Here is a 24,521-nt window from a genome sequence, read left to right as displayed (position 1 = left end):
GTATTGTTAATGCCCAATAAATTGTAACTTCATGTCTGTGTATCATCAATTTTGATAAACTGACACTTCTCTTGATACATTTTATATGTATTTACAATGACACATTACTTTCTTCTTGTAACCAGATCTCATCATAATTAACAGGCTAACTTATGTCAAAATTTTAGTTTGGAATGAATTAATTATAAATATATATATATATAGGTTCAATACCCTATTTGATTATTGATTATCTCCACAGTAATATCTTATCCCATCTTATACAAGGAAATTTCAGATCTTCATATGAACTTCCATTTCCAATTTCCAACCAAAGGAGGAGATGAAGTCTTAACCTTTTAAATATTACTTCCCCTTCAATCCACCCTCAGGATTTCTATATATACATTTTATACTTATTTCAGACTCTTGAGACAGCACTTTCAACTTCTACAGCTGAAATGGCAGATAGCCAAGATATATCAGTATGTCCCTACATACATATATAAATATATAAGTGTGCATACATGTATTGTTCATTCATGCTTCTTCTTTTCCTACTTTCATCTCTTTAACTCTGATGTGGGTATATGCATATAACTCTGAGGGTTTGTGTTTTGAAAGTGAATCTGCAATGTTGTGCATCATGTCCGATGAAAGTTAACAAGAAGCTACAGAAAATAGATGGTATAACATAATCTTCAATCTTCAATCTTCAATATGTTTCCTTTCTTAATATCTTTCAATTAATATTTTGATCTAGGAGTGAAGAAGATAAAAATAAGTCTGGAAGAAGGACTGGTTTCTGTCTGGGGAACAACATTAGACCCTATTGTACTAATAAACACCATAGCCAAGTATTGGCAGAAAAGCAGAGATTTACACTCATGAAAATGGTCAAACATGTTCTTCCTCCGACGATGATGATGATCATGGTCTGCAACAATGGCCGCACGATCCGGCATTTTCTTGGCAGCCTTCAGTACAGTTTGGGTTTAGATGTGTTGAACCTAGAAAATGGTGGCCGAATCCTCTGCATTTTCCTTGCGTGTGCTTCGGAAGAGGCCTGCAAATGACGGAGCCGCCATTGCCACACCCTTATAGTTTCTATGAGCAGACAGAATCCCCGGTTGGCAATTCCATGCTTCATTTGTTGAGTGATGATAATGCTAACTCTTGCTGCATTTTATGACTTGCTACACCACTCCATGTTGAAAATAATAATTTGTAAATTAAGAGATTTTTTGTTTTAGTAAGGAGTTAAAATGATTAATATATATTTTTTGAGTTCTATCCGGTGGTTCATGTATTATATTTAAATATGTATTTTTTGAATTTTTTTAAATAATTAATGTATTAAATTTAAATATATATATTTTAAGTTTTTTTTTGATAATTTATATCTTATACTTAATTATGGTATATATATTTAGAATTTTAAGAATTATATTAGTGCTTATATATACCAATATATTTGAATATTTTTTATAACGACCATGAAATTGGCCTCCAACTTATTCTTTTTTACATTTTTACCCCAAAATCAATTCCATCACATAATTTTCTCTCAAAACCTCTAATAAGCATAATGGAAACCTCCATATCACGTTTACTTATACATGCACGAACACAAACAAGTAGCTGGTGAAGCGGTAGTAGTACTAGAAATCTACTGATAGTATATAATATGTGTATATATATATATATATATATATATATATGTATATATGATGATTAAGCTGGGTTGGGTTTTGAAAAGTGGAGAGGGTGATGGGAAGGTGGAGGATGAAAGAAGAGGCAGATAGCAGACATATCATCCATTGCAATCCCTCTCTTGTTATATTTCCATGCCTGAGCTGCACTTTCCACCAGTTTCTTTGCCGATTTTTCCCTCTCTCTCGTTGCAGAAACTATCTCTACTGCTTCTTGGTTTGAAATCACATCCCACACCTAATGAAAAACATTCAATTCAATCAACCGTAAATAAACACCTAAGAATAATTGGTATTTTCACTCCTCTGTATGAGGATGTGTATTCAAGTCAAGACTGTTTTTTACCAAGCTAATGTGTTGTAATTGGTACATAAATGCTATCCACTTATTAAAATCTATGAATTTTCAATATATGTCTATATATATATATAAATATATATGCAGATATGAACATACTCCATCAGTAGCCAGGATCAGAAATTGGTGTCTGTTGGTGATCTGAGTGTCAGTAACATGAGGGACAGAGATGAGTCCAAATTCTTTGACACAGTAATCACCTAAAGCTCTTGACAGAGCCAGTCCTGGGCTTTTACCATTTGGTCTCCATACTCTGTAAACTCCTGGTTCATCTTCTAAACACAACACTTGACCTTTTGACTCTTTGATTCTCTCTGCCTCTTCTGCAACCAAGACCCACATATTATATATACATATAAACACATGCATATCATATATACATATTGCTGCAGGAAGAATAAGAGGTCGCTAACCAGGTAAACTAGGCTTGAAATCAACAGTCAGCTGAAGGGCCACCAAACTTTTACCATCATCAGCACTCACTGCCAATACAGCCCGGGAATCCCCAGCATTTGCAACCATAAGGTTTTCACCCTGAGTTCATCATCACACACATAAACATATACAGATACGCATATATATTGTTAAATAATATATTTAAAGGATGATAACAAAAGCACTGATAAATATCCCTCATTACCAGCATGACTACTAGCTAGATTGCTAACTGTGCTAAAACTAGCTCGGTATCATGTTAAATGATAAATTTTGAACTAATAATCAAAAGTTTAAACTTGTGTAAAAGAGTTCAACCTATTATTTATCGACTAACAATACGTAGATACCTGTTTAACAACTGTTAAAGCTGTTGTGCCGCTACAAAAAGAATCAATGGTGGGATGGTGCTTAAGCTCTTCATCTACGGCAGCATAAGTTTTCAAGTAAGATTGCTTCCATATGTCATATTGATCAGAAGGGTTGTTGTACTCCAAATCCAAGCTGGTTGATGAGGAAGCAACAGTTTCTTGCCAATTGCATAGCAAAGATGGAGGCACTGAGTTCCTAACCTTCTTGGCTATAATATGACCCCAAGGACCATGCCCATCAAAGATCCCACAAAATATCATATCTTCTTGACCTCCGAATTCCTAGAATTGTCGAATCCAAATTTTGATATGTAATTGTTGTATTGTTTCATATATTAAATAGACGAATCAAGTAAAATAAAAAGTAAACAAACAAAAAATTTACGCAGTTCAGTCAATTATTTCTCAGACCCGAATTTTAATACACAAAAATCTCATAAAAAAGTATAGGAATTCGACTATAAAAATAAAGAAGAAAAAAAACTAAAATTTTACATACACAACTTACAAAATTTTCTAAATTATCATATATGATCATGTGGATAGAATTCAACACTTCATACATACCCGTTCCATAATATGATAACTTTACCAGGCAAACAAAAGTTGAGAAATATAAAGATAGAGAATTTACATGATTTGATTTAGTTAACATACTCCACATGAGAGAATCCAAATTTGCTATCAAAAAAAGACTCTACATGAAAAATACATATATAGGAAAAAATTTAGTACTATGGTTATATATTAGCTGTGTGTGTGTGTGTGTGGATATATATACCTCCCATACAATGGTAGAATCCTGGTTGGTTCCTTTCTGGCCTTTCTTGGAAGAAACAGAGGCAAAATTATTAGACTTGTTGGACTTGAGAATGCCTGAAGAAGTCAATAATAACTCATTCCTTTTGGCATCTTTGGCCATTGTTTCTGCAGCACCTCTTCCCACATCATCCCCAATAGAGTTCCTCCTTTTCTTGGTTGATACGCTTCTTGCCAATCCATCAAGAAGAGATGGAAAAAGCACCATTTTAATCTCCTGCCACAAACACGCCCTTAAAAATCACCTTCAGAATCAATATATATATATATATGTATATTTACATGTATATAAATATGTATGTATGTATGTATGCATGCAAAGCATACCTTTTCAGTTGGCTAGTTTATTCAAAAGGGTATTTCAGTTATTTGCCTGGAAACTCAGAACTATTTCTCCCAATGGAGAAGACAGTGTTTGGCTTAGACTCCATTCTTTCTTCTTCTCCTTCTCTTCATCAACTTTTTTAAGGCTTTTCTCCATGTACATAATGTATGTAGCCTTGCGGCAACTGTAAGCACGATGAAATTACTATTTTACCCTTCCTTTTTGTCAACCAATAACACGAAAACGAGGGCAGTTTGGTAATTTTCTGATGTAATACCATTGGAGATATATGTAATTAATATGACGAGGTATGATCATAATTAAATATATCAACTGTGTGTAGAGTCGGTCTACAACATGTAATTTTGTAAGAAGAGAAAATGATTGAATAAGATAATTTTGTGGCTAGGAATGAACACTGGAGAGTGGTTAACGAGGAATGTGCAATAAATAAATAATTGTTGGCGATGGTGAAAGTTTATTCAATTGAAAAAAGGATGATTAAACAAAGATTAATTGTTAATTAGTCATGCACTGAAATTGTTAATTACGGTAATTAATTATAAGTTAATTAATGCAATTGCAAAGATTAATTAAACAAGGAAGATAATATATCTTATTGTGCTCCAATCAAAAACACCAAACACATGGAAACCTGTTAGCCAGTCGATTTTGGGGACCATGGATTCTGAAAGGTCAAACTACCCAGATGATTGCGACCTACAAAAGATATATATATATATGTATGTATATAATTCCACATTTAATTTGATTTTTTTTTTAAATTTCTTAATGAAAAAAAAAAGAAAAATATAGACAAACAAAATCTTAATGTTTTCTGGGGTTGGTATAAAAAGCTTGTTTCTCGAGGGTTCTAAAAAACAATTTCTATAATTATAGGGAGATGAAAATTATAATGTCAACAGTTTTTTTTTTTTTTTTTTGTTTTCTCACTTTAAAAAGAAAAACAAAAGTAGAAGCATGATGTTGAAGTTGGTATTCATGAGGGCATGCATGTTTTATATATATATATATATATATATATATATATATATATATATTGAATTAAATATGTAGATATATGGGACCAGAAGAGGATCACTAGATTCTTGTTTAAGCAATATTGTACTATGAGGACAAGGGCTATAGATATGGGATGAGGTGTAATAGTATAGAGGAAAGTGAATATCGTTATGTGTTTGTTGGAAAACACGAATTATTTTGGGTTACTAGTATCTTTCAAACACCATAGTTCGTACACTTGGGCAATATTCTTCTGTGCTTAGATCTAAATGGTTGGTGGGCTAGGGTTCTTGTAAATGGTACCGGATCCTTCTTTTTCATAATTCTGTAGTGGGTTTCTGATTTCATCCAAACAGTGTCCTCTGCACTACGACTATGAGAGACACAGAATATTTGCTTTATAATGCCTTTTTTAGAGATAAGATTCACAAATTCATCGAGTTTTATGAAAAGTGTCTCATGTAATTTGAACCACATGTTCTCGGTTTATAAATTATAGTCTCAATGTTGGAATTATATATATATATATATATAAATAATAATAACGAAGAAATAAACCTAAAAACTACTATTCGTAAGCTTTATTAATAATCCCTTCTAACCTCTACTTTAAGTTTCTAAAGAAAAAAAAATTCAATAGTTTTTTAACATCATTCTAGAGGTCGTCACTCTGGATAATAATCTACTTTCAACTATAATTCTTATTCTTTAGAGTGAAGTCGTTACTGCACTAATACTTGAATGTAAGTAGAAAGACTTCTTTCCTGCTGCTGCTAAAAACATAGACTAATACTTGAAATGAAGTCCTTTACCATTCCGAGTACAAGCCATGTCTCACTACAACATTGTAAAGCGAATATCAAGTGTTAACAAATTGAAAAAGCAGAGATGATGGTTGAAGCCAGGCAAAGAAAATGATGAGTAAAAACTATTCTCGACAAGTCAGTCAGTATGTCGTGTGATGTGGTATAACCTGTAACCAACCGTCTGTCATTAACCAGTTCCCACTTTATAGATACAACCAAGACATATCTACCAAATGAAGTAAAAAAAAATAAAACATAAGTAAATGAATTTTATATTTATACAACAATTACATCCTTAAAGAGGCTTGAATAAATAGAGGCCTCTCTCTCTCTCTCTCTCTCTCTCTCTCATCTGATATCTATGTAAATACTAGTATGAACAAGAAATAAATGAAGGGAAAAAATATAGATCTCTTGCTTCCTCCGATCGTAGTTAGTATACAGTTTGTTCACAAAAAAATTGTTTCCGTGAATTTAAGGCTCTGCTGCTCAATAATTTGGTAAAATCAATGAAAAACTTGAGGAGAGGCATAATACTCGCTCTCATTAAACACAGGTCTTAAATCTTCTTTGCACATAAAATCCAAGGGGAAAGAAACAAGATGTCCGCAAACTGATCGCAATCTGTCCAGGGGATTGGTTTTCTTGAGATCTCCATTTTGATAAGATTCTAGCTTCTCAGGGGCTATTCCTAAATCAATAGTTGTGTGGCCAAGTCTTTCTTTCCAGAAGCTTAAGCTTTGTCTAAATGCAACTCTGTCATGTGATAGCAGAGGTAAATAAGTGTTATTTTTTCCTGTGCAAAGAAGGATGGAGGAAGGCACGAAATGTGCTATTACCTGGAATGTATCAGGTCATTAGGCACGCAAGAAAAGACATCCTGGTAGATTGTGGTATTTGTCTGCCAAATAGTAAATACCATTAATTAAACATGTATCCAGAAAAACTTTCATCCTTAATCCCAGATGCAGAAATAAAAAAGCAAAGGAGGTGGGACTTTCCATCTAGTTTGCACTACTGCATAAAATCCTCATTTTCTTAGTTGCTCAAAGTTTTGAAGAACGTGGGTTTTCAATTGAATTGATTTTGAGCTGAAAGAAAATTTAATCTAGTTGTTCTTACCTTTGCAGTTGCAACCCATATATCTTTGTATGTCGAATCAATTATAGGATCAGTAACTCGCTTGACCTGAGACAAAAAGATTTAAAAGAATACTTGATCAGCACATTGCCAAAAGATTCATTTACCGATTGACAAAAGAGTGATTTGCATAGACATGTAGCAGAGAACCATAAGCAGCCATACAAACCTCTCCGGCACGAAGACCAAGGTGTTCAGACCACAGGGAAAGGCGGAGACTCAATGAAAATTTTCCAGCCTTCCATGGCTTCCCTCCCATGTATGAATCAACTAGTTCCTTGTCTTCAATAAGCACTGCAATCTGAAATAAAGAGGAGCATTATATAGTACCTAGGCAGGGTTTATTGAATTGACAAAAGCCATTACAATCACCTCCTAGCTTATTCTTTTAAACAATTCTAGAAATTCCTTGTTCTTTTTTGCTCTTCCAACCTCACGTCAAAGCTGTGCAAATTGAATATGCTATGCAAGAGCCTTATTTCCCCCTCCTGCATCCTTATATCAAAGAAGCAGAAACTAAAAATGATATTCCCTTTATCCTGTCCTAGAGGCTTAGTTGTCCCTTGTTCCTTCTTCTGCCCCATCCTTGCATCAAATATGTGCAAATTGAAATGTTTTTGCCAGAAGCTGAATTATTAAGAGGCTAATCCGGTGCGGTTTCAGCAAGGAGCGTACAATATCATTTACCTTGTTTATGTGCAGTTTTTACTCGTTTTTTTATTGTTTTCCTTGTTCACTTTACCATTCCAGTTGTTACCATTGAGAATATACTCAGATGGTTGTCTGTGATGCTATTTTTATTGCTTCTTTTAATTTCCATGTATTCCAGGAATGAATTTAGTTGTTGTTGCATTTTTTAGGTAGGGCTATAATTGTTTGTCAATCAGTTTGGAGTCTTATGCTGATTATAACCGATATCAGATAAATCCATTTCTCTCTGGAAATTCTTTTTTTCTTCCTTTTTCTTGGGGGGGATAGAATAAGAAGTATTATTGATAAGAGGAGTAATACAAAAAGTGCAGCGGATAAGTTATCCAGCTTAAGAAAAATGGAAAAGATAAGAGAACAAGAATACAATAACACATAATAATAGAAACAAAATCGACAGCATCTCACGTGATCAAAGCATCCCAACTCCTATGTTTCTCTAATTCCACTCTTTTTCTTCTTATCTCCTCTGTTTCCCTAATTCTACTTTTTCACTAATTCATCATCAATCACATTTCATGTATCCTGATAACTTTGAAGCCCCATGAGTTGGACAAAACCCTAGCTTATTGCAGCAATATAGAGAAATTTGAAAAAGCAGGGGTAGTGAATCAGCAGCGGGTTCAGCAATTGGATGAATCAGTGGGCTTTTGATGTTTGAAGTTTATGGTATGCTGCAAGATGCTTCGTAATAGCTATATGAGATGCAACAGAGAACCACTTGAGATTAGAGCAAGGGTTCTATAACCTTGCAGAAATTATGAGGCAAATGCTGCATCCAATAGACGCAAGCACTCAGGTAAACCAAAACTTCCCTATTTTACTTGCTGCGAGGGGTATACTGCCGATCTTGAGAATAGAGATATGAGTGGTAGCAGCAATCATTAGGCTCCTCTTGTAGCCCTGGGTGGTACCAGCCCGTATGGATATTCCCCTATTTGATGGAGAAAAAAGCCACCTCGTTTGTCTTTATCTTCCCATGTTAATTTTCTTTTGTTATAATTGTTGGTGGCGGAGGCAATGGGTGGTGGCAGAGGGCAGCAGAGAAAGGGCAGAAGACAGCTGGCAGGTCGGAGAGCAGTCTATGAGGGGTGGAAGTCAGTCGATGGCGTGGAGACGGCCGGTGCATGGTGGAAGGCAGCTGACAGGCGATGGGTTACGAGCAGTGCGCAATGAACGACAACCAACAAAGAGCAGCTAGCAGCAGTGGGCTAGTGGCAGAGAATGGATAGCTGGTGACAAGTGTCAGTCGATTGGCAGCAGAGGATGACCAGTTGGCGGAGAGCAGCAGCCAACTGGCAGACGAGGCAGCAGCCAACAGCCAGCTGGTGGCAGAGAGCGGTGGCCAGTAGCTGGCTGGTGGCTGAGGGCGGCGAGCAGCTAACAGCATAGGATACCAGCGAGCGCTGGACGGTGGCCGGCAGACATTGTACAAAGTAAAACAAAGAAGAATATGTAAACTTTTAGTTGATTGAAGATAATTTTGGAACAAAAATATTGATATTTGAAGCCATTTTGCAAAAATTAGTATTTTTAACTTATGTTTTTAAACCTATCTAAAACATATTTTGGCTTTCGTCTTGACAAAAAATGCTTTTATTTTTTTATGCACTTGGTTGTAAAATACTTTCTAAACGCAGACACTGCAACCAGTAGCTGCAGCTAAATGGATACTAAACTCTTTGTGCCGGAACAGAATGCTAGTGATAGAAGAATTGAGGCAGCATTGTTGTAGGTGGGAAGACTAGCAACCTTTTCAAAAAGGCCTTCAATTTCAAACATCTGGGATTGTCGTCATTGGATGGATGGACAAACTTATCTGAGGGATGGGCTAAATGCCTCAATCAGCGGCTAGAAGGATACTTGAGGTGCAAGATCTTTAGAAAGCCACGCATGTTGGCCAAATGGTAGTTTAGCATAATAGTGGTACAACACCATCTACCACTCGAGCATCTGCATAAACACCCTTTGAGGCACCGTATGGCCATGATCCTCCAACTGATAGCATGTCTTCCTATCAGTTGGAGGAGTTCCTTAAAGGATGGGCATCACATTTAAGGAGCTCCTAAAATCTCAAAATAGACACAAACACTTCTCTGACCAACATTGTTCAGAGAGAGAGCTTAGTATTGGAGATTGGTCCTGCTGAAACTCCAATCTTGTAGGCAGATTCTTTAGCAAGGAGGAAACTTTTGAAGTTAACACCTAAAAACTGTAGACCATTTTAAGTAGTGATTAAGATTAATTTTAGTTGCTTACATGCTTCAACTACTAGAGGGGTCTCTCATACATTCAGCTTTCCAAGTCTACTTAAGAAATATTTGAAGGCACCAGAGTAGTGGAGGCTAGTTAGCCCAAGCTTGATAAGGCAAGGCAGTCCAAGATAGCCTTAAATGATGTTACAAAAGAGAGTAATCAACAGATACAACAAACCTGTTAAGCAGGCATTTGTGTAATGGGTAAACATAGCACCGGAAGAGACAACCTAGGAAGACCTTTCATTTTTGAAGAATAAGTTTCCGGACTTCCACTTTGAGGACAAGTATGCGGCTGAAGAGGAGGGAGATGTCAGGGACTGAAGATGCTAATGAGTGTTGTTTTGGCAAGGAGCATAAAGTGTTGTGTACTTTGTTAATGAGTAAGCTTCACTTGATGTCCTATTGTTTTCTTTATCACTTTACTATTACAGTTGTTACCGCTGAGAATAGATGGTCGAGCCTGTTATGCTTTTGCTATTTCTTCTTTTCATTCCCATGTATGTCGGGAAGCATGAATATGGTTGGTGCTGCATTCTTGAGGTAGGCTGTAGTTGCTTGTGGATCAATTTTGGAGTTTTATGCCAATTCTAATCAATATTAGATGAATCCATTTTTCTCTCTGGAAATTCTATTCTTCTCACCTCCTCTGTTTCTCTTATTCTATTTTCCTGTAACTGATCATCAATCACTCAGAGTTCATGCCTGAGGATCCTGACAGTTTTAAGGCATAGATATATACCACTTTAATTCTTAGCATTAGTAACAATTCCATAATCAACTCTTCAGTTATTAAGATCATCCATTTTTGGCCAAGAAATTTGCAAATCATGACAATTACATGCAAGCGGTTTCCGCGAGATGCAATATGCAGCTCTGCTGCAGGAATAGAAGGTATAAAGCACGAGATACCAGGAATCAAATGTTACCTCAGAATCTCTTGAACCAAGCAAGCTCCTGTCATTAATATTAGCAGATCCAATCAATGCCGCACAGTCATCAATTATCATAATTTTACTATGAACATAGACCTACATGAAGCAAATAGGAAAAATGTAAACTTCATGATCAAAATGAAACATGTTCAATTAATGAACAATAGAAAATTCTAAGATATCCTAGACCATAGAAGAGATGTAAACCCTATATTCCACAGATTTAGAAATAGAATACCTGGCTGGTCACCACAGGCCCACCATCAAAAAGTTTACCATAAGATCTAAGGCCATAGAAGGAAATATAATCATGAGCTCTTGGGCCAAGGAAATCGTAAAGGTTATGCACTATGGAATTCTGCCCTCGGCAAATTGTTCGGTACTGCCAATGCATTATTGCTCTAACAGATGCTGCACCACCATCATCAATACCACCCTGTTAAATTTTAGATGTCAATATATATTGATACTGTTAAAATGTTTTTGATAGTTGCATAAACTCTACAACTAAATGAAAGTACCTGAAAACCCGGCAGGAGTGGTATGACAATAATAACCCTGAAACACTTGTTTTCATTATATGCTCGCATAATACGCCGGTATAGTGCTTCCAAGACCCGATTCCTTATAATTTCATCTCCAGAGAGACCTGATATGAAAAATTGATTCTGGGAACAATTTGACCAAGAACAAAATAGAAGTCAGACATATGAGCTACATGGTGTAAATTCACATGCCTCCTCACCTTCAACCAGAAAACCTGAAATGCTAAGTTAACATTATGGATAAACGTAAAACAGTAGCAGATCAACCAAGCATCTCAGTTATGGAAATAACTGCTACTCACTTACCACTTCCCCAAAACCCATCACAATTACATGCTGGTTTTTTTAAAAAAAAATCTTTGCTTTTAAGTATCTTGCTCTACCCGGAGATCAACCTGCGTTGTTTCCTAAGTATCTTAATGAAACATATATATATATCTAAGCAGAGTCAGGTGAGCTTTAAGATTAAAAAATCACTAAATAAGATTAAAAAAAAGTAAATAGAAGACTGACAGATCCAAACAAACAATTTTTTTTGAAATACACAAATTGACCAAAGCATTTTTGTGCAAGCTTAACAGAAAAATTCATAAGTTATAAAATCAAGGTAGCTGTGATGTCCCTTAATGTTTATTGGCAAGATCATCGATTTTTTTTTATCAATCTAAGTTAAAAAGCCAACGTTGATTAGAACTCATGAAATCTGTTCTACAGGACCATAAATCATAATGGTCATCTTGTCTGGACAATAGTCCATGAATATTTTTTCTGCTTAGAAGATTCTTGCAACATTTTTCTAGAAAGCATATGAGAAAATTATACAGGATACTAGTCTGTAAATCCTTGATATGATGACTAGGAAATTGTATTCACTAATGGTTTTCATTAAATGATTCATATAAACTGCAAGGCAGAGAATTGAAAAGCTCAGGAATACCTCAATATAGATGAAATGTTCTGCTTTCTCAATAAGAGAACAATAAGCACAGTGAATACTCTCTTCAATTTGGCTAGTTCCAGCAGACCACTGACTGACACTCCGTATGATCTGAAAAAGAATATACATCATTGATGGTGAGAGGAAAAACAAGCCGTTATTTTATAGTCTCAAAGGCAAATTTATAGGAACAAGCCATAAACAGGTGTTTGTTCCCCTTTACTATGTTCACAGAAAAAAAATTATATAGCAGGTTAACTTCCAGTTTGTGCAAATGCCTTGCAGGCAGCGTAGAAGAGACCAAGTAAAATGGTATTTTCTTTTTAAACTAGAATTTTGAATAACAAAGGATGTATCCCAAATTTCATGCTTACACAGTTTATGTAGATAAGAGACAATAGACAATAATTGTTCAAAGCAAACAAAAAAAATACATTCAATAATATATGTATCTTAAATGTTATAGTTGCATGGATATCATTAATTAATGTGTCCTAAGACCACTGTGGACCTGTCACTTAAAACAGCTAGTTAACTAATTTTAGTGGTATGGTTGGAATTTTTTTCTATGGCGAATGTGATTATAGGTACGAGAGTTAGATAACCTTGTTTGATAGTTTTTTAAAAAATTGACCTACAGAAAATATTGTTCCCTGAACCCTTACACCCTTCTTAACTCTTCTCCTAATCACCCATTTTGAACTGGTAAAGCTACTTGGTAACCCATTTTTGTTTTGTCATGTTTAGGAAAATTCCTGTCTTACTTGCGCTTTTCAACAACAAAAAGTGGGTGCAAAAATTTCCTTTGCCTCCTTTACCATATGAACTCCCAGAAAAAATATTTAAATAAAAAAAACCTCCCAGACAAGATATCATCACATGCACTATTTTCCTCTATTTTATTTTACTCTATTTTACTCCCACTACTATTTTGCTCTTTTGGTAAAAACTCTCAAAGACTGTGCAAGGCTCTAGAGTCAAATACATAACCATTTTTCTCAAAACGATAAAAGAACTAGGATATGATCCATCACAAAATCTCCCAGGCACGCGCACAAGTCACAAATCATAAACAGTCATTAATCCTCGTGAAACTAATAACTCATACACATTTCAACCTATTGAATAGATAAATGACACAAAAACAAAACTATTAACACGTCAATAAGCTTAGGTTGGCTGTACTAGTGCTTGTAACATCATGAATTCTCACTCAAAAAGAATTAGCTGATCAGTGCTTTCAAGGACAATGGTTACAAATACATACCGTCAGCTTCCCTAGTACAGAAGTATAAGGTGACAGTACTCCCGTTGCGATGCATCAATCTTAAACTAAAATGTATAGAGATGAGCATTTTTACATCATTTATATCTCCCAATATACTATAGAACATAAAAGCCAAAGTGCATTTACCTTAGAGCCTTACAAATACTATGTACATCTTCAATTAATTTAGCAATTTAGTACTTTAGTATCATTTAAGCTCTTTAAAATAATAGATTCTCTTAAGCAGAAAAATTATTTTACAAGGCTGAGATTAATTTAATGTTGCGAGGAAATAGTCAAGGAGAGGGTCACTATTAGAGACGCAAACTAGGTTCTATATTTTGTCAAGGGAAAAAGAATTCAAGTTCCTTCATAAGTTAGAACCCACCTGACAATGGCATGAAGAACGGGGACCAACTTGTCCAGTTTCATCAGCAGAACCAACCTGATCACCACGCTCTTGTGTTTCCCACCAGTCTGGACCTTGAGTTTTGGGATTCCGCTGTGACAATAGATCTGAAGACATTTCAACATGATGATCCGGGGAATCAAGGTCATCTACGAAGCCTTTCATTGGTGTATCTGTAACTGGATCTTCAATTTTGGACTTCCGGAAAGAGAAAGGAACACTTCTGCTGGGGTTTGAATCTAAACCATTTGGTTTTAAGGCTCCAGTGGAACCATCCTGCTCTTCAGGTTCTTGAGGCAAAAGCAGCGGTATGTCTTGTAAATATGACATGGAGGAAAAAGAGTCCTGCCTTTTCATTCCTTGAAAATTTTCTTCACCATTCTTACTTTCGATCTCCATCTCTTTGCTTCTTCCCATATAGTGCGGAATAACCATGTGATGCTGTGGCATAAGTAGTGGGATTGCTTCCTCATATGGAGCTTTATTTCTCTGAAAAATAAGAACATCAAAAGATCTTTTAAGTTATAAATACTAGGACAACATTATATAAAAAACATCACTGTCTGGGGGGAACCTTGGCATAGTTCCAACGCTGAACGAAGTGTCTGGCTACATCACGACAGGGTGGACCCCAGAGAGCACAATGTACATCATGCCAAGGCATTCGAGGGTACTTTTCTCGATCCAATTCATCTTTCATTGTATCCTCCCATGAATTAGGCTCAGATTCTCTGAAAAAAAAAAAAGAAAATGACAGCTCCTTAAATGAAGAGGAAAAAAGCGATTACCTGCTATTATTCTCCAAGTCCAACCACAGCATGAGATTTTAATTCAGAACATTAAACATATTTTTATGATACAATTACGAACCTGTCATGAAACCAACTGAATTCCTTAGAAGACAAAAGAACTTTATCAAAGTTTTCCACCTAACTAGATCCCTGTGCTAGTTCTGATCATAGTAACATCACACCTAAAAACTTCCCACTCTCCACAAAGTCTTTTAGTGGTTATCCAATATTATTGTACAGGTTACCAGTATATGCTTTTGCTGGAACACTAGCAACGGTATACTCTATACATTCTGAGCATTACATTGTATCATCTGTGTAGGCTCTAAAACATTTTATACATCCCAACCAGTATATCGTATTGTCTACATAGGCTCAGTTTGTTTTAGAGCATGCTTGAAAGAAAAAAATGCATTTATAAGTATTAATCTTATCACGACAGGTTGCATGCACCACAATTTGAAGAAGATGACGTGGGTTTCGGCAACTATTAAACATAAAATCATAATCTTGACATGCACTCCTTTCAAAAAAACTTGTCAACTACACTGCCCTTCCTTTGTTATCAACAGCTTTCTTGTTTGACTTATGATTTTGCTAATGTCAGTTTCAAAATAACTCGTCAACTACCTTCCTCTTCCTTTCTTGTGTCTGGAAATATATGCAGGAGTTCTTCACCCAAAAACTTGAAGGTTCAAACTGCATAAAATCTTTTGAAAATCTTCAGGAGAGACACTGGATAAATGAAAAAGTACCTTGGGTTATAATAGTCCTTTCCAGGCCATACTAGAGATGGATTATCATCTACTCTGTGTTCAAATGTGTCATAACGACCGAAGCATAAGTCCAGACCTCCAATAAAGCAAATCTGATAATCAACAATGACAAGTTTTTCATGGTGGGACCTATATATAAACAGGAATAGATATCAGATCTTAAAAAGAACAGCATAATAAGGGAATGATGTCCAAATTTTTACAAGAAGTACTATAAGAGGGTCTCAAACTATGGCCTACCAGAGGTAAACACCACTAGAGAAGTGGTCAGGATAACGTAATACTCTCACATTCTCGTGAATGCCAAGAAGCTTTCTCTTGCTGTACACACTGTTGATTTTCAAAGCAAGAGCAACCTCTTTGTAGAGAAGAATGAAAATCTGGTGACATAACATGAAGAACGGGTACATTTAGTTTCTAATCTAGGATGAGCCTCAAAATTTTAAAGAAAACATAGCGTACTTATATGCCCAAAAGTCTGTTTCAAGTAACTGATACTGGAACTAAGTCCAGCTAAAACATCCACAATTTACATCAACATTGGACATATAATAAACTTATGAGAACAAGTACTTAGGAAATAGACGCACACACGCAAAAAATATAAAATCTAAAGATCTTATGTAGGGTTTTTAATCAAGTAAGTGATGCTTTCGAGGCAGTAATAACTCTCGATACTCAATATGGGATTACAGTTCTTGATGACTTGAGAATAACTGTGCTTCAAAGTAAAGACTCTTAAGTTAACACAAGAAGGGATGCATATTCACATATATTCACCAACTGTACATATATTCAAAAAAAATGTGGTGATAGAGCTCATCTCCTATGTCCTACAAAAATTCAACAGCTTCAGTATCTATGATAAGTGTTCCAAGACCAATCAATTCAGAGGTCAAAAGAGATATAACTAGTTCATAACAAAATGACCAGAGGAAGATACCTGAACTCCTTGCTTAGCTTTAGCCTCCAACAAAGCATCAAGCCGGGAGGAAGCATGAGCAAGAAAAGGACGTCGTAGATACAGTTCTGGGCAGAGCCACCAACCACAAATGAATATCTGCATGAAACATCAAATCAACCATTAGTACTATGCAGATTACGACTTAATTCTCTATGCTAGAGCAATAAGCAACTGACCTCAGATTTAGCATTTTCAATTGATGAAGCAATAGCTTCAAAGGCTGCCCTGCCATCTACAAACCACTGAGCTTGACTTCCATCTTCAGTCAAACCTCTTGGAGGAGCGAAAGAGCCAAAGCGATGAGGATAACACCAGCCCTCAGGAGGCCTAAGTCCAGCATCATTGATTGCAGCAACCCAATCTTTAATTTTTGCACTACTTTTGGCCCTTAACCTTATACTCCGATTTCCACAAGTCACCTTTTGGAGTTTGAATTATCTGTTAGAAAGTGAATTTCTCTGGATCTTCTTATGAAAAATTAAATATTGCATCTACTTATTGCGACTGAGATTAATGTTTCATATCTATAATGAAATCAAATTTAACATTCGCTTTGGATCCTGAAAAGACCAGTCAGAAACTCTGAGATGCCTCCACCTGTAAGCTTCATAATTTATTTCAATGATTACCCAAAAAAAAAGAGCTTTTGAAAAACTTTATGTTGATTTTCTTGCTATATTTAACACTACCTTCTTTTTTTCATAACAGATATTATGGTTTTCTTGGGGGAAAGGCTAAAACAGAGGCATTAATGCTCCTCATTCATAACAAACATTGAAGTTTTTCTAGAATACACAATAGACCTCAATACTATGCCCCAATAATAGGCAAACGAGAAAGAAAGAAGTAAAGAAGGAAGTGAGAGAATATCATGGCATAAGTGTGGGCCTGCCCTACGATGGATGAAATTTGGACTGATCTCCAAAAGAATTTTAAATTATTGTTATGTTAATTAGGAAAGAAGGGTAATTTTAGTTAGCACTTACAAAAAGGTAGAACACGAACTCTTTTATGTTAATTAGGAAAAAGAGATCAGCTAAAGATCCTTAAATTATGAACTAGATCTTTAAAATTAGGAATTTGATATTTATGATACTTATCCCTTTATCTATTTTCTGAGTCATATGGAAAGAGAGGAATGCTAGAGCTTTTGATCGAATTGAGAGGGAGTATGTAAATGTTAGAAATAGGTGGCTTAATACTTTTGGTTCTTTAATTTTAGGTCATGACATTTATAAGATGAAAGATTTTGGAAATGTCATTGATCTCTAAATTGATTTGCAAAACTTTTTGTACATGGGTGGTATCTCCTCTTCATACCTTTGTTTATAATATTACATTTTTTATCTATAAGAAAAGACATTTATCATTATTAGAAGTAGATTACTAATATATTAGTCTCTGTTAAAAAAGAAAGCTTAAGTTATGGCTTACCTATAAATATGTAAACAGTTCACATTAATAAGAGCAACCAAAGAATAACAAGTTAAAAGCAGATTTTAGAATAACTTACACCTAAAAATCGGTGGAGTCTCTCTAATGAGTCCTAAACCCTAATCCCAGATACTTAACCCATAACCTGATCCATTATATGGGATCATATTACAGTCTACTACTGCCAAAATAGAAAATAATAATTGGATCGGTAATCCTGAAATTCCAGGACATTTGATATAATCTACAACATGTCACAGTGTCCCCAAGATTAAGCACATTGACCTTAACTTCAAAGAGCACAACAACAACTACTTAGATAGCTCTTCATCAGTATTTGGGACACTTCAGTTTCCTTTTCTGCTCGAAGAACATTAAATTTGAACCTTCACTATATAAATTCAGCAGATGTCTCCAAGAAGCAGCAATCATTATTAGCAATTAATAAGAAAAAACTACATGAAAACAAAACCCAATTGGAACTTCATGTAGATAATGTAACACCTAACCGTCCACCCACCCAGAAAAGTAATGAGCTCTCTGGTTAAAGTCTTACACTACTTTTCTCTATATAGTACAAATAAAGAATTCTAAAACATGTAGAAGTTCGTACATATTTATCGGGGCTGCTGATTACCTTAAATGCATGGCGTAAAGGATTACGCTCCTTTACTTCTGTTGCTAATGATACTCGGCCCTCGCCATTCCCATCTGAAGCTGGTAGCACATCAAAAACAATTATATCTAAAGGCTTGGTGTCAAACGGATTTTCCAGTAAGGCCAAGAATCCAGGTTTTAATACAGCCCACACCTAGAGAAAATGGTAGAACATGATAACACTTAAACTTAATGAAGTTAACATAAGTGGATATAAAATGGCAAAATGAAGTAACATTAGAAGTTGAAACTTATGAGATTATCATAAAGATATAGATATATATATATATATATACACGTGTATATATCAGTTATTCAGCCACAATAACAAAACGAAGAACATTTATTAAGTGCCTAACTGAAACAAGATGGAGCTCCATAGGGCAACAAACTCAAATAAACTGTTGAGTAATGAGCAGGAAAAACTATATCAAAAAAGAAAAAGACAAGGATAACTTGTAAGTTGAATCAGTTACGTAGAGCAATAGCATGATACCATACATGATGCACCATAGGATATTGTAAGTTGTCAGTTATGGTCAGGGACAAGTAACAATAGTAGTTTCAAGCGAGCAACTTGGGAGATAGCATACAGACTGGTCAAAACTCAAAAGGTCACTATTACAGCCAAGGCATAACTTTTACACATAAATGGCTCCCCCACATACCAGTAATTTAGCTTTCTGAAATCTTGAACAACCAAAGAAGGGGGTCACACCTAGAGTGAGCGAATAAGAGAAACATAAGAGCATGCCTAATTAGACTCCTCATTCTTCAAAATTTCTGACATGCACTAACATTATTAAGACCAAGTTCTGAAAAGTAAACACTTAATTTATTACCTTCTGCCAGTTATCATTGCAACAACTGAACCAACCGCATCCACAGCACTTCCTATTGTTATCACGCTTAGGAATTTTTGGTAGATGTTTTGCCATAACGAAGTCTTCTTTCAGCTTAGGGCCATACTCAGGTGAAAATGACAACTTGGAAACTTCCAGAAATTTGCAAACCTAAAGACAGCACTTATCATTGTGAATAGTGAATGTTAACAATGGAAATGTTAATAGCGAAAAATTTAAAAAAAAAAAAAAAGAATCAGATGTACAAAAATTAGCAATGAAGTGCATTAAATATTCCATTAATTTACACCTACTCGATCAAAATAAGAATCATTATGATTTCAATCTTCTAATCTATATATCTTTGCTAACAATCCCAATCAGCATGGAGAAGAACTGAAAGCCACCTGACAGAGTCCCAAGCTTTGGATCCAGTAACAGGACCCGCTAGTGTGAAATCCTGAAGCTGCTTGCTTCCCTGCTGCCCGCACTTGCCGGTCTAGAATGAGACCCATCTAAGAGAACCTCCAATCTTCTAGAGAGAAAGTGATAATGGGAGCTATTTAGATCCTTATTACAATCTAGAAATCATAGTTCTAGTTTCATTCCAAGTCCTAATCTAAATCTAATTACAATTCTAGGAATCTTAATCCAAGTTCTGTTCCTATTTACTAATCTAACTCTAAAACTAAATAACTAATATAAATCTTTAGATAATTCTAACTCTTATTAGTTCCTTAAAGAAACCAATGTTCTACTAGACTTTTAGCTGCTTTCACAAGTCCCACACCCTATTATTTTCCATACAGTAATATCTCTCCCCTCCTCGAATTGAAACTTGCCTGCAAGGACCAAAGTAGAATGTTTTCTCGTCCCTTGCTTCCTCCTCATCTCTTGCCTCATCATTCTCATGGTCCAACCAAAATAACCTTTATACGCATGCTCTTGGACAAACCATTCAGCACAGCCAAAGCAGAGGCCCTTTTTTCTCCTGTCTTCCATCCCATTCCTACTTAATTTCTTGACAAATGACAGGTTGGACACTCATCTATTGCAATTGTCCTCTGGGTTTCTTTGGTCACCCTTTCTCTCTTAGAGTCTTGCCAAACTCATAGCAGTAGTGATGTCATGTGGTTGTTGTAACTCAACTTCATCAAAAATATATTCTTGGAGACCACTGATAAAGATCTCAACTTCTTGCTTAGGGGTGAGAATGGGTGCACACGCTGAAAGCTGATTGAAATGTCGTTGGTACTTGGTGATTGTTCCCTCTTGCTTCAATTTAACCAGTTCTCCCAATTTGTTTCTGTGTATTGGAGGCTAAATCTAGATTTACAATGGGATTTAAATTCTTGCCAAGAAAGCTCCGATTGGTCTTTTTCCAACTTTAGGAACCATAATTGGCATCATCTTCAAGGTGGAAAGAGGCTAAGTCCACCTTGTCCTTTGGTGTCAGAAGAAATGCTCACACCTGTTAATCCATCCCAGCAAATCAGTTGAGGCATTGTAACTAACCTTGCAAATAGCGGCCCCATACTTCTCCATTTTGTATGATTCTTGGAGTCAATTAGTTTCTTGTCTTTTCTTTTTTGTTGAGCTAGTGGGGTCGACAACCTCCATCCTTGTAGCCAACAGTTCTAGGATAAGCTTTTAACTCGGGCAGCAAGCTCAGGCTACCTCTCTTCTGAGGAGGCATGATCCTCCTGGAATTGTTTCATGAACGTCTAACTTTAAAAGTCCTCCATGACCACCAACTCTATTACCAATTGGATAGGGTCCCGAACTTTGGATTTGGTCACAGCATCCACCAAAATAAAATCCTGAAGTAAGCAAGCTATTTGCTTCCCAATTTTCCAGCCTTGTCGGCCTATGATGAGGCTCGTCTAAGAGAGCCTCTAATCTTCTAGAGAGAAACTCTTTTGATTAGCAGTCATGATCTTATTTACGATAATAGACGTATTAAAAAGAGAGCTAATTGAATTAGATCTCTATTATAATTTTAGAAACCATAGTTCTAGTTTTATTTCAAGTCCTAATATAAATCTAATTATAGATCTAGGAATCTTAATCCTAGTTTCATTCCAATTTCTAATCTAAACCTAAATCTTAATAATTAAAATTAATCTTTAAATAATTCTACATCTTATTAGTTCCTTAAAGAAACCAACTTCCTACGAGACTCAAACTCCTTTTTTTTGCTGCTTTCACGGGTCCCACACCTTATTATTTTCTGTATTGTAACACCACCTCATGGTTTTTCTGGGGAGATTTCAAGGATAAAAAGAGCTTTTACTCAGTAGGGTGGAAGGCAGTCAAGGACCCAATTCACATGGGCGGTTTAGGCATCAAGTTTCCACATGAATTCACCAAAGCATTTGAAAAAAAAAATGGTTATGCAGATTTGTGAGGGAGAAAAGTTTGTGTTGGAGAGTGCTAAAAGCGAAGTTTGGGATAGACAGCACGGGAAGCCAAAGCAGCACCACTAGAGAAGCAAATTTATCAGTGTTGCAGCGCCCAAAAGCTGGCGCAATGACACCAAGATGGCAGAAAGTTGAGACTGCAACCACAGAATTCCTAGGTCATGATGCGATGCGACCATGTGAGACAAAATCCTAGAACCGCAGCGCCAGTCACAAGAAGAGAATTAAAGTAAAACGGGAATTTAACCGTCTAATTCTAAATTTAAGGCACTGATATAAATAGGATATTTGTGGAATCCTTGAAGGAGCAAGCTACCTTCAAGGCACACTGGCACAATAAAACAATAGGATATTTGTGGAAGAGAGGGAGCTTTCAAGGACATAGAATTGTCTTCGATAGTATTTAGGATGTTTGGTTCCAGACTCTAGCTTTTCTTATTAAGGATCAACCTCTTTACTCTTGTGAGAACTTAGGTGACCTCATTGATATTTTATGACTGATATGTAACTGTTTTTGTACAAAGTTGCATCCTCTAGATGCTTTTTATGGTATATTATATTTTTTATTTCAAAAAACAATATGGTATTCCTTTACTTTTTTAAAAAAAATAAGGTGTCCCCTTTATATAACTCATAGTTTTATCAAAGAGACAGAAAGCCACGAAACCAAAGGCGTGTGGATTCTACATCACTTGCACAATACTGCTAAAATCGTGTATCTTGGTTTGAGGAAATAAGACGTAATCTGATCATAAACCAAATTCATTAGAAGTGACAGCAAGAACCATAATGACATGAATATATAATTTAATAACTTGTAATAGTACTAACAATATCACCCTCTTAGGAAAATAAATAGAGCAAGCATACCTCCCTAGAATTGACAATATCCATGTTTCCTAGAAAGTGATTCAGATATCCTTGCATTGCAGTCTTTGCTCTGTCTGACATGGAATGTTGTCTTCCAAGGGCAGGCCGAATGATTGGGAAAGCAGCGCTTGAAGGTACATCTCTAAACAAAAGCTCATTTATGAGAACTACAACAATAACAAGGAAACAGGACGATGATTTAATCCATCTTAAACATTTTGGTGGAAGTCACCTGTTTTTAGCACTTTCATCGTGATGCAAAGGAATAGTCTCATCATCAGCATCATCATCATCTTGCACAACTGGTGTATGATCTCCCACTCCTAGATTTTGAAGCCATTCTTTAACCTTGAATATAATGTTCCCAGAAAAACCAGACCATAAAGTCCCAAGTGCCCAATCATCAGTACGGCCATTAAGAGTAAAAATTGAAATTACAGAGCTTATTTACATGCCTATAACAGGGAAAAGAAAACATCGACGCAGCCCAAACAACGTTAACCAACCATACCTGCTCCTGCTTTTCATGGATTTCTTCAATAAATGCACGTTTCTTCAATGCAAAGTGCAAATAGAAGACTTGGGAGGCTTTCTTTACTAGCAGCCACTTAAACTAGAGAGTGGAAACAGAAAATTAGTATACTAACATCAGGTAACAATGGTAAAAAAAAAAAAAAAAAGAAAAAAGGACAAAAGCAGGAGGCCTAGTCCCCCCCATACTCCGCTTCTTCTGTAGGAAATAAAATTTAACTTGAAACACATATAACCTACACGAGTAATAAAATCCAAATGATGATAACTTCAAAATAAAAGCAAACGTTTTCTTATTCACTAACTGGTGACAGTTTCAGAAATAATGAGACGAACCAAAAGTCACAAATACTTTATGATTCAATACTCCATGTTACTTCCATTATCCCTCCTTTATCCTTCTCAGCATCAAAGCCGTTATTCAATTGAATAATCAGAATCAAACTCATTAGCTGAAAAGATATATGAGTCCAGAAAAGATGAAAGGCTACTATATTATGCAAGTATACTTCAAATCCTTTTAAGGAAACATATGAGTGATTAGTGATAAACCAGAGAGCAGATAGAGAAACGAGGGAGGAGATATACCTGTTTGTATTGAAATTCAATGGTATAAGATAGAAGGACGGGGCTGATATCACCAGCGTCTGGCCTGGAGACGGAAACAATGGTTGCCTTGGGCAACTCATCAAAAATTCGAGTGGACTCGGGAGTAGGTCCTTGAAACGATAACAAAGACGACATCATCGTCGGCAACTGCTCCTGTTGCATTTGAAAGTAACGAGTCCCACTCCCGGACATCAACTGCTCCGACGCCATTCACGGCAATCTCTTCCGGATCAAGAAAACCGAAAAAGGAAAGACCAAAGAAATCGAATGTAGAAACAAGTATTCTCTGCGTTGGTTAGTTGAAACAGTGATCTAACGAGGAGAAGGAGCATTGAAGTACGAAATTACGAGCGAAGGATGAATGAATCGCGATTGGGAGGGTAGTTTCTTTGGATCCAAAATTCAGAGGGGCAGATACGGGAATGGTTTGTTCTGGGCTTACGTACAATTTGTAAACCGAACACGAGAATTACGTCAAATCTGGAGAGTCCGAATTTCAATAAAAGGACTTATATATAATTGCCTTTTTCCTTTAAATGATTGTGGAAGATAATTATTTTACAAATTATCTAATTGTCTTTTTAAAAAAAAAAATGATTATAA

At 35.8% G+C, this 24,521-nt stretch overlaps 2 protein-coding genes across 3 annotated transcripts; both read right to left on the bottom strand.

Annotated features, from left to right (window-relative positions):
- Window positions 1–1,559: 1,559 nt before the first annotated feature.
- LOC110815080 (Protein phosphatase 2C family protein) lies at window positions 1,560–4,159 on the bottom strand. Of its 2 annotated transcripts, none has more exons than XM_022042738.2 (6): window positions 4,002–4,159; window positions 3,637–3,891; window positions 2,835–3,137; window positions 2,463–2,583; window positions 2,149–2,372; window positions 1,560–1,929 (listed from the first exon to the last, which is right to left on the bottom strand). In XM_022042738.2, the coding sequence occupies exons 2-6, from the start codon at window positions 3,880–3,882 to the stop codon at window positions 1,714–1,716; spliced, it is 1,110 nt and encodes a 369-aa protein (XP_021898430.1). In that variant the 5' UTR covers window positions 3,883–3,891; window positions 4,002–4,159; the 3' UTR covers window positions 1,560–1,713. The 2 variants fall into 2 exon arrangements, with proteins under 2 accessions (XP_021898430.1, XP_088072717.1); XM_088216591.1 differs by having other exon boundaries at window positions 3,637–3,907; window positions 4,002–4,155.
- A 1,827-nt stretch (window positions 4,160–5,986) lies between these two features.
- On the bottom strand, window positions 5,987–24,409 carry PLDP1 (phospholipase D P1). The gene is made up of 20 exons (XM_088216589.1): window positions 23,898–24,409; window positions 23,290–23,391; window positions 23,011–23,126; window positions 22,779–22,920; window positions 19,489–19,659; window positions 18,627–18,800; window positions 16,732–16,974; window positions 16,535–16,651; window positions 15,832–15,971; window positions 15,571–15,720; window positions 14,599–14,755; window positions 14,004–14,513; window positions 12,349–12,459; window positions 11,388–11,534; window positions 11,105–11,302; window positions 10,861–10,962; window positions 7,138–7,269; window positions 6,951–7,016; window positions 6,668–6,729; window positions 5,987–6,584 (listed from the first exon to the last, which is right to left on the bottom strand). The coding sequence occupies exons 1-20, from the start codon at window positions 24,126–24,128 to the stop codon at window positions 6,335–6,337; spliced, it is 3,321 nt and encodes a 1,106-aa protein (XP_088072715.1). The 5' UTR covers window positions 24,129–24,409; the 3' UTR covers window positions 5,987–6,334.
- Between the last annotated feature and the right edge of the window lie 112 nt (window positions 24,410–24,521).

This window comes from Carica papaya, chromosome 3 (assembly GCF_054855325.1).
Source record: "Carica papaya isolate Zhongbai chromosome 3, ASM5485532v1, whole genome shotgun sequence".
NCBI lineage: Eukaryota > Viridiplantae > Streptophyta > Magnoliopsida > Brassicales > Caricaceae > Carica > Carica papaya.
Note: the sequence above shows the minus strand (reverse complement) of the source record. Positions and strands in the feature narration are given on the sequence as shown.

Bases quoted from the DNA above. Each gene is read 5' to 3' on its own strand.
- PLDP1 (XM_088216589.1), bottom strand. From the start codon at position 24,128: ATGGCGTCGGAGCAGTTGATGTCCGGGAGTGGGACTCGTTACTTTCAA. The intron at 7,270-10,860 runs GTAACATTTGAT...TCTTTATTTCAG, and splicing joins TTGGTTCAAGAGATTCTGAG to ATTGCAGTGCTTATTGAAGA. The intron at 6,730-6,950 runs GTAAGAACAACT...ACTATTTGGCAG, and splicing joins TATGGGTTGCAACTGCAAAG to ACAAATACCACAATCTACCA.
- LOC110815080 (XM_022042738.2), bottom strand. From the start codon at position 3,882: ATGGTGCTTTTTCCATCTCTTCTTGATGGATTGGCAAGAAGCGTATCA. The intron at 3,138-3,636 runs GTATATATATCC...CGACAATTCTAG, and splicing joins ATTCTACCATTGTATGGGAG to GAATTCGGAGGTCAAGAAGA. The intron at 2,584-2,834 runs GTATCTACGTAT...TGATGAACTCAG, and splicing joins CTTTAACAGTTGTTAAACAG to GGTGAAAACCTTATGGTTGC.